The sequence below is a fragment of the Vespa crabro genome, chromosome 1 (assembly GCF_910589235.1).
Source record: "Vespa crabro chromosome 1, iyVesCrab1.2, whole genome shotgun sequence".
NCBI classification, from domain to species: domain Eukaryota; kingdom Metazoa; phylum Arthropoda; class Insecta; order Hymenoptera; family Vespidae; genus Vespa; species Vespa crabro.
In genome coordinates, this window is record NC_060955.1 from 20,991,737 (window position 1) to 21,002,557 (window position 10,821).

Consider the following 10,821-nt stretch of genomic DNA (forward strand, 5'->3'; position numbering starts at 1 on the left):
ATTGATTACGTGTAAATATACATTTGTAGACTCATTAGTTCATAAACACTTTTGTGTATTCATGAATTTTGCTATGTATACTACATATATCAGATATCTTGCATTATAATTTATATTTAATATCACACGTTAAGCAATACGAATGTATTCTTTAAACTATATAATAATATTTGTACGACCAACTATTGTAATGACTCTTTCTAAAATAATATATTTACTTCTTATCTGAAACAAATATTAATTGCATAAATTATATTATATATATACATACATATATATATATATATATATATATATATATATATATATATATATATATATATATATATCTAAAAAACAGAATGAATCAAATAATATGATTAATCGATAAGATAGTTTTAAATTATCTTTTTTCATTATTTTTCTTACAAAAAATGTTCGCAAGGTAATTGTAACACATTTTATATCAGTTGTTCATTTTAATTTTTAATATTTTAAATTCTTAATCAATATAAATATAATATGTGCACTATGAAATAGAATATTTTGAAGGAATATTGAATAATTTTAAATAAATAATAATAATCAAATTATATGTTTCATCCTGTATATAATGAACTTTCCAAAAGTTTATATTCACCATCAAATTTTCTTCTATTCTCTTGTTCCTCGTGTATCCTCATTTTTTCTTTCACAAGATCCATCTGCTCTTCAAACGTAAGATTTTTCACCTTTTGTCGTATTGCGTTATATTCTTTTTGATATTTCATTTGCATCAGATCAATTCTACTAAGTAATCCTTGTTGAACAATTATCAATTGAAAAATTATTAAAAATATCCCAAATACAATATAAATTAATAGCTCAGAATTTATATTTTTTTGTTCTTTATTATTGTAATTTGGTTGCCAGTTTCCTCTTGCCATATGCTCTTCCCATTCTCTACGTCTAATAAATAAGTGGACGGACAAATATGAAGTATTTTTTCTAAAAATCAAAACAATACAATATTACTGCTTTTTTATTGATAGACGTACGATCTGTAAACATGGTAATGGTCTGCTTTTGGATTATGGTCAGGATAAAATGACGAATAAGTATTATATTTTAAACTCATGTCATATTGTTTTCTTGTATGTTCCTTGCTGAGGACATTGTAAGCTTCTTGCAACGCTACAAATTTATCATGTCCCTCTTTTCCCATGATATCAGGATGAAACTAAAGAAAACAACTGTATAAACTCTCTTATTAACACATTCATTTCACTAAATATTCATTCTGAAATATATTTGACATGTCATTTTTTTTTTTACCAAAAGAAAAAAATAATATACTTTTTTCGATAACGCAATAAAGGATCTTCTTATTTCTTTTTGCGAGCAATCTGGTGAAACTTCTAATATCTCGTAGTATTTGTGAGATCTACAAAGAAAATTTGTTTACATTCAAAAATATTACTTCTAACGATAAAACTATTGTTTGTCACATACCAACCTGTGAGTTCCATAACCTCGAAAGATTACGGAAAACAATTCTAGTTTGTTGATACGAGAAATTTGCATTGTTGATATGGAAAAAAAAAAGAGAAAAAATAATAAATTAAAATCCCAATCGAACTGCTATGTCAAATATACACCAACATTTATTAATTACGACTTAACTGAAATTTTATGACATAATAAAACTTTAAATCACAATACTTATTTAGAATACGACTGCTACGCTACCTGACGTTTACCTGTGGAACTTTTACGTCATATTCAATTGACAAATTGAATTGACAAATAATTGATTGTATTACCGACACTTACGACAAAATTAAAAGGAGAAACTATATGTTAATTATTTCATATATATATATATATATATATATATATATATATATGTATATACACAATATATATTATATAGATTAGTTATTATTCGTGTCAAATCAAAGGAAAGAGTTATTATAAGACGTTTTAGTTGTGTACACTTCCGTCTAAGCGCTGTGATCGCGCCATGTAAACAAAACATTCTATACGTTTATGGCCGTGAAAGCATGAAGATGTAAAAGGTACGCGTTACATAGATCATAGAGTATATCAAGTATTAATATCGTTTTTCCTTTGTATATAATAAAAAGTTATATTATTAAGTCACGTTAAACCATCATAATATAATTTAAAATTATTAAAATATATAAATGCAACAAACCGGTATTTGATAATAATTTTCTCTTAGCAATTTTATACAATATTATGTATCAATACTGATTCTTAATATACATAGAGATTATTATGTAATATTAATTTTAATTTGAAAACTATAATGAAAATATAAATTATGACAATTCTATCTATCACAAATACTATTATGTATTGATATTTAATTTTAATTAATATAATAATTTAACTTCCAAAGAAAATTCCGCGAAATTTTTGTAAGATAAGAAAATTCTGCAAATCGAATTATTCAGACAATCAAATTTTATATTATTCGTGTTCTAAATGATATGCATGATTTGGCAACATCGCATTCGTTACGTTATCATAAAGTCTGAATTTTCAACAAAAATATTTTGTTTCATTTAATGTTTCATTAAATTGGCGAAGAGTAGGTTTTATTGTTCAGTAAATATAAAAGGGTTGAACATAGATACAACGTTCAAATGAAATCTTTATTTACTCGGTAGGTAACGTAGAGTGTTTGACCAACACAAGTATCTAGAACTGGGTTATATTGTTGGTTGTCAAGAAAAGTGAGGAAAAATGGCGGACGAAAGTGAAGAACAGTGGTTATATGGAGATTCAACGGATGGAAAAGAATTATCGCCGACAAATGTTCAAATTGAAAGTCAACAAAATGATTCAATACCTATTAATTCTCAAGAAGCATCACAAATTTTGGAAGAAAAGAAAAATGATAACGTTCCAGAAAGATTAGCCGAGGTGCGTCGTTTATAACCTATTATTCCCGGCGTATTACTTCAAAACGATATTTGAATAAATCTTAGCATAAATAATCGATGTACGTGTTCTTTTTTTTTTTTTTGTTTAACTTTAACTAGAATTTGCTTAATTTTTGCTTAGATATCAGAAAATGCAGGTTCACCTAGAGAAGAATGTACATTGAATAATATGCAAGATGAAAATGATCCTGATGTTAGTAAAAATGGTACAAGAGAAGCTTCCAGTCAAGAGGATGGAGAAGCTGCAAGTGATTCTGATTCTGACGACGACGTTCATGTAGTTATTGGGGATATTAAATCGACACCGGCATATGGTAGTTTAAATATTAAAAGAGGTGGCCTACTTACGACCGCATCAGGGGTACCTGATAAATTGAATAAGCAACCAGGGAAATTTAGTATAGACGAATTCGAAACAATTGGTGTTATCAATGGAATGCCAGCTCATGAATTTAATTTAGATCAATTAGAAGATAAACCATGGAGACAGCCTGGTGCAGATATAACAGACTATTTCAATTATGGTTTCAATGAAGAAACTTGGAGAGCTTATTGTGAACGACAGAAAAAAATGAGAAGTGAATCTGGAGTAGGTTTGATATTAAATGCGGGAGGCGGTGGAAGTAATCCAGGTGGTATGCGAGTACCACAAGTAGCAATTACTAATGATAACAGTAAATACTCTGGTATCATGGGACCAAAACGAGCTGGACCACCGCCAGGTAGAAAAATGGCTGGCACTATAGATGTCATCGGAAGTTCAGGATTAGCTTCTAGAAGGAATCTTGATAAATCACCGCCTAAAGGAAACGTAATACAAGTGATGACAGCAGACAGAAGAGAATATTCTAGAAAACCAGGTTTTCCAGATATGAGCGTACCACCGCCAGGAGCAGGATTACCTCCACCCTTCGATATGCCACCTCCTGGATATCCCGGAGAGCCAGCTCCATTCTACATGCCTGAGACTGATCCGTATTATCAAAGTTATGAACCTACTCAAGATAATCAATGGGGTAACGATCCAGTAAGTAGACACATTAAAAGTATACACAATACAATCTATTCATTTTATCTCTTATAATACAATTATAATTTTAATATTTTTCCTTCGATAGACTTGGCAACCAACAAATTTAGCCATTCCAATGACAGAAGGCGAAGAAGAGAAAGATATGGGCCCTAAAACGATACCCACAATGGTACCACCGATATCTATACCACCTTTGATGCCACCTAGAGATCAACGAGATATTCGAGAACGTGAGAGGGATAGAGATCGAGATAGGGAACGTGAAAGAGATTTGGATTCGATGGGTAGGGAGAGAGAAAGGGAAAAAGAAAGGGAGCGTGATCGTGAAAGGGAAAAAGATTCAATGATCAGAGATCGTGATCGAGAAAGAGACTCCGTAGCACGAGACGAAGAAAGAGATCGCGATAGATCACGATCGCAATATCGACATAAAGAGAGGTAGGACGACGAACGTGAAACGATCGTACAAACACGATTACGTTTCAAAATTTTCTCCAAAGAAATCTTTCAATCTATCTTTTACCTTTTTTCATTAGGCATAGGCATCGTTCAAGGTCACGATCTCGTAGACACAAATCGCGATCGCGAAGTCCGAGTAGACGTAAGAAGAAATCAAGACGCTCCGACCGGGAACGTTCTAAAGAAGAAAGCGAATGAATAGAAATGTATATATAAATATATATATATATATATACACACAAATATATATATACATATATATATATATATATATATATATACACAGATATACATACACGTATATATATATGCATGATTATGTATGTATATAAACATCGTTGTCTAATTAAAAAGAAATCGACGTTCGAAGCTAAAAAAAGTTTCATACTTTTTAAAAATTGTTTTTGATGATAATCCATATTCGCACTGTATTTTCTTCGCAGTCTGTAATTTCCTGAAATTCACCATGAATGCTATCTCTCTCTCTCATGGTTCTTAATTATAAGTAAAGACAATTATCATTTGTGAGCGATAATGAAATAAAATTTATTGATTACAACAAAATAAAAGGAAAAAAAAAAAAAAAGAAAAAAAAAGAAAAAAAAATAATTTGCTCGTCCTAATGATTTTTATATCCCATCACCAATTTGTATAATCCTGTAATTGGGTTAACCGAAGGAAACAAAATTAATGGTGCATTAAAGGAAATAGAAATATTAAAATGACAAACACGTGCCATTCAATGTATGGTTTTATATCATAATGTTATTACAGAAATTGTATTTCATAATAATTAAAAGTAGTAATAGTTTATTGGTAAATCACTCACGCGGGTGAATTAATGGATCGATAATAACGCCGATTTTCTAATGTCGACCTAATATCGATCGTCGCACACACGTGTGTTTTCTTTCTTCTCTTCTTCTTCTTTTTTTTTCTGTTTTTCTCTTTTTCTTGTTCAATTATACTTCCTTTTCTTTTCTTTTTTTTTTTTTTCATCAAATCTTTTCCTTTCTCTTTCTCTTTTCTTTCTTTTTTTCTTTTTTTTTTTCCTCTTTTGTTTCATCGTCTTCATACATAATGGAAAAAAATGTTACATTTGTACAGCCATCATATATATGATACATTTAGAATACCATTAATCCATTATCATTTTTTCCCTTAAGTGTGTCGTATTTAAGTGTCGAGTGTATTCTTTTGCGTGTATGTGTGTGTGTGTGTGTGTGTGACGTGTGTATCTGACGTATTAGAGTATGCCTACTTATAAAGTTAAAAAGTGCTACTTCAAGTGCTCAAAACAAATTGTCAACATGATGTCGTTTTGAAAAAGGGGAGAAAAGGGGAGTGTGTCTTTTTCTTTTCTTTTCTTTTTTCTTTTTCCATTTTTTTTGTTGTTTTTCTTTTTTTTTCTCTTTTTTTTCTCTTTTTTTTTTTTTTTTTTTTTAATACGAACGTAAAGAAAAATATGAGAAAAAGATTGAACGAGCGCGTGTATTTATTTGAAAAACGATTCAATGATCATATTTTTTAACGTTCCAATGAAATACATATAAACTTTATTAACACGAACGTGATAAATCAATAAGAAGAAAAAGAAAAAAACTATCTCGTAATATTCTCTCGAGAAACGTATTAGATTGTAATATTGGAAAAAGAAGAAGAAAAAAAAAAGAAAAAGAAAGAAAAGAAAAGAAAAAGGGAGAGAGAAAGAGATAGATAGATAGATAGATAGATAGATAGATAGAGAGAGAGAGAGAGAGAGAGAGAGAGAGAGAGAGATACAGAGAAAGAAAAATTTTAATAACGATCTCCCCTTTGGAAATATTAAAAATATATACGTTAGAACGTATTTAACGTATTCAATTTGTATTGAATTAAAGTGACAGATATAACGAGAATAAATAAAAGTTTTAAAGTATTATTATCGTAGTACGTCGTATATGTTCCTGTCGTCGTCTACAGAAAAAGAAAAACGAAAAAAGAAAAGAAAAAAAAAATTCATAATAAAAAAGGAAAATAAAAAAAAGAGAAGAAAAAGAAAGAAACGAAATAAAATGACAAGTGAAATTAGAAAAATAAAAAAGAAAAAAAAAGAGAGAGAGAGAGAGAGAGAAAGAGAGAGAAAAGGGTTAGCGAGCAATGGCGCGATATAAGTAATTATATCCTAGGATAAACGGGGTACCCATGATTTAATCTCGAAATAACATTAGAATCCTAATTTCACGTTTAATTATGTTTCATTCGCCGCACGCACGAACAAATATTATTTATAATCATACTGAAGTAGATAGATTGCTGTGAGGAAGGGGACGGGTTGTAATGAGGAAATAACGCCCGAATAATTGATTTATAATAACATTATTTACTTTTAATTTATATATCCCCACGCGGTAGCTCTTTTTCAATAAACAAAACGGATTCACGTTTCGACGTGCAAACTATTTCATTTAATTTCTTTTATTTATCTCGTCATTTTTCTTCCTTTTCTATCCTTTTTCTTCTTATTTTGTCTCTCTTTACACTCTCAAACGATTCTATTTATTAATACAACTCGTGAAATTTCTCTAATTATAATTCTTCTTCTTTCTTTCTCTCTCGCTCTCTCTCTCTCTCTCTCTCTCTCTCTCTCTCTTTCTCTTTGTGTAAAATGATAATAATTTTATAAATTAATCTCGATCCATTCTTTTTCGTACTAACTTATTCGTCCGAAATCTATCCCCATCATTTAACGAAGAATTTTTATTCGGAGTGTTTTTCTAAAAATGAAAAAAATATTCTTTCAATCGATTCACAATTTAATTATCGTTAGATCCGGGCAATCAAAGAAATTGGAAGATAATTAATTAAAGAAACAAAACGAAAACAAAAAAACAACAAAAAAAAAGAAAATACACAATAAAAATAAAAATGAACGAATGAAAGAAATATAGACCGATCGACGATCTAGCAAATCGAGACGCGATGAAAAAAAGATTGCCAAGTTATATATACGTATGTGCATAAACAATAAATACATATTTGTATACCTGACAAATGATCTTTGTATGTACGTATAACGTTCTTAACTTACGAGTGTGCATTGTTAGCAAATTACAAAAAAAAAAAAAAAAAAGAAAAAGAAAAAAAATGAAAATATGTAATAAAACTATGTCCGACATTTATCATTTATCATATCCGCGTCGATCATTTTATTTATCTCGATTTATTATAATCTCGATGAATTTCTATATAGCGATAATAACGACCAATTAAGAGATTCAAAAAGATCCGCGATAACAATAAACACGAAAAATTCATTATTTCAATATAATAGATAAAAAAAAATTGAAAGGGAAACAAAAAGTGAAAAGGAAAATGTAAAATTGAGATACGAACGAACGCTTCGTTTAACGACAGGTGATAGTTGTCTTTATACGGTACGATAATCGTGATAATGATTATTATTGTTATTATTATTATTATTATTATTATTATTATTATCATTATCATTATCATTAATAATAATATTATATAAATATAAAAGAGAGATGATTAGATGGGTCAAGCATTTCGCAGTGACTAATTGTGTCGCCTTACTTTTGGCGAATTGTTTTTCTATTTTTTTTCAAACGATTGACAGCCGATTATTACTAATTATTGATTTGTTGAAAGCGAAAATGACGATGTTAAAAGAAAAAAACGAAAACAACGAATAATGATAATAATAATCATAATAATAATAAAAAGAAACGGACGAGAATCTATCTATTTCGTATGAGAGGATGTATCAGAGATGAAAAATTGAATCGTTTCCTCTTTTTTTTTGTTCGTGGTGCCAAAATCATAGTGCTATCATTCATTTGTGTGCTGCTTTTTTCTCTTTTTTGTTTTTTTTTTGTTTTTTTTTTCGAAAAATGTCTCTTTCTCTCTCTCTCTCTCTCTCTCTCTCTCACGCACAACGTACATACTTAGTATACACTCCCTCTCTCTTTCTCACACTCGCTCTCGTTCTCTCTCTTTCTTTCTCTCTTGTGATTATTACGTGTGTGTTTATTATTTTTCTGTCGTTACTTAAACGGTAATATAGTGACACGTCTACTACTCGCACTGTTTCTGCCTGTTGTAAAAAACATTGTCGAAAATGATTTTATTTTATTCTTTCTTTTCTTTTCTTTTTTTTTTTTGTTCATGGCTATTTCATATATCGCGTCTCTACATTCTATACACTAATATACAAGTTACACAAGATTTTTGTTTATATTCTTTTCTCTTTTTTGTTCGTTTGTTTGTTTGTTTGTTTGTTTGTTTGTTTGTTTGTCTGTCTGTTTGTTTGTTTGGTTGGTTGGTTAATTGGTTGTTTCTTTCCGATATAATGCGTTTGCCTTTTTCCGTCCCACTTATCTAAATTTATATCTCGTAGCGTAAAGTACAGATTAAATTTCTTTATCTTTTTCTTCCATATTTTTTATTTTTATTTATTAATTTATTTTTTCTTTAATTATTATTTCTTTCCTCTCGTCAAACTACCGCGTGTCTTGATTAACACCGGCCAATTCTTACAACGCTCACAATTTATATTAGTATTAACATTTCGAAATATCCAAATCAAATTAGATTTTTGACCCTTTTTTTTTCTTTTACACATACATATATACATATACATACATACAAATATATATATATATATATATAAGTATGTATATATGTATATATTATTTTTTTTCTTTTGTCGAATGTTAAATCTTAATGGAAGAATTTTTAAAATCGATTTCAAATCGTCGCGCCATAACTTCCTTTTATTATCTATTATTTTATCGATATCGGGCGCGTAAGAATCGGCGATGTTCGATGAACGAGTTGTGAATACGCATACATATATGACATATATCAGACGAATTATCAATTTACGCGACGTACGCCGTAAGTGTGAACGTTCGATCGGTGGTAATTTTTATTTTCCATTTATTTTTCTTTTTCTTTTTTTTTTTTTTTTCCAAATATATACCATATTGAATTTACAAAAGATTATCTTATTAATCATAAAATCGAGAAACAAAAACGATTAACAATTATCTTCCTTAAAATCAATCGAATCTTTTCGAATAACTCTTAATTACATTGAAGGAAAAAAAAATAAAAAAAGAAAAAAGAAAAAGGAGAAAAGAAAAAAAAACGAGGAAAAAGCAACAAGAAAATAAGAAACGAAAAAAAAAAAAGAAATAAAACGTTCCGTTCGAAATTCGAACGGTGAACATTTTGACGATGAGAGTTTTGATTTATGGCGCGAAATTTGAAATCCACCGACGGTCCTACCCTCAACGATTTACGTCGCCGCATCCTGCCAAACGTTTCATGTTATCCCTGCGAATCCATATTTCTGTTTACGTGTATTATTTAATATGTGTCGTATTGATGAATGTGTCTGTGTTTGTGTGTGTGTGTGTGTGTGTGACATCGAGAGAAATGTTTTGTGTTATAAGTATATGGTATGAACATGGTATATGACATGGACATGATGTGTTGTGTCGTATATTTTAAAGGTGTATATGTCCGTGTACGTATCTATGGGTGTGTATATGTGTAGTACATGAATTATGATTTAAGCGATGAGAGAATAGCGCGCAACTGTACATCAGTCTTTAATATCAGGGCGCACCATTCCCGCCTTGATCTACATCTTCTTGTTCATTCTTTTTATCTCTTTTCTTTTATTTTATTGTATTTAATTTTATTTATTCGTTTTTCTTTTGTTCTCTCTTTTTATTTATTTCTTTTTTTTTGTTTTGTTTTGTTTTGTTTTCATTCGCCCTTTCGCCTTCGTCAGGTGAAAAAGATCCGACGCAGGATGGATCGGTTCAGCCTTTCGTTCGTTCGTTAGTTAGTTTTATTTATTTATTTTTTATTTTTATTTTTATTTTTATTTTTTTTTTGTTTTATTATTTATTTTTAATCTTTTTAATTCTCATTTCATGAATTCTCTTTTCACATATATCATCAGCGCCATGGCAGTTGAAAACGGTGGGTATAAGTAGAGTGAATGTTTCCTCGTGATACATTCGTGACAACACGAACTTTGTATGTATGTGTATGTATATAATGTATATCCTATGTATCCATGTATGTGATTATTATTTATGTTTTGTTGTATATTCGCGCGTACAAAATTAATACGAGGAGCACAGGCTAGTAAACGCGATGAAAGCGTAGAAATATCACGCTGGTTTACATACAAGATGTTTAACGTTCGTTTACTTTTTCATTTCAATTACAATGATCTCTTGGATTTTATTCGTCATTTTTCTTAAACGCAACGTTTTCTATCGCACTATTTGAATGCGTATATAAGTATGTGTCTCGCATTTGTGCACGCAGGTGGATCATGTCGATGTCCTATTTTTTGTGTCACTCCATTGTAACCAT

General features: G+C 29.6%; 2 protein-coding genes across 2 annotated transcripts; one reads left to right on the forward strand and one right to left on the reverse strand.

Moving 5' to 3' along the window:
- Positions 1 to 34: 34 nt before the first annotated feature.
- LOC124426701 lies at positions 35 to 1,712 on the reverse strand. The gene is made up of 6 exons (XM_046968782.1): positions 1,708 to 1,712; positions 1,475 to 1,514; positions 1,315 to 1,402; positions 1,017 to 1,198; positions 620 to 927; positions 35 to 225 (listed from the first exon to the last, which is right to left on the reverse strand). Exons 4-6 carry the CDS (start codon positions 1,181 to 1,183, stop codon positions 215 to 217), a joined length of 486 nt encoding a protein of 161 aa, XP_046824738.1. The 5' UTR covers positions 1,184 to 1,198; positions 1,315 to 1,402; positions 1,475 to 1,514; positions 1,708 to 1,712; the 3' UTR covers positions 35 to 214.
- Positions 1,713 to 2,430: 718 nt separating this feature from the next.
- On the forward strand, positions 2,431 to 5,418 carry LOC124426653 (pre-mRNA 3'-end-processing factor FIP1). The gene is made up of 4 exons (XM_046968647.1): positions 2,431 to 2,910; positions 3,052 to 3,957; positions 4,049 to 4,401; positions 4,500 to 5,418. Exons 1-4 carry the CDS (start codon positions 2,731 to 2,733, stop codon positions 4,618 to 4,620), a joined length of 1,560 nt encoding a protein of 519 aa, XP_046824603.1. The 5' UTR covers positions 2,431 to 2,730; the 3' UTR covers positions 4,621 to 5,418.
- The last annotated feature ends 5,403 nt before the right edge of the window (positions 5,419 to 10,821 follow it).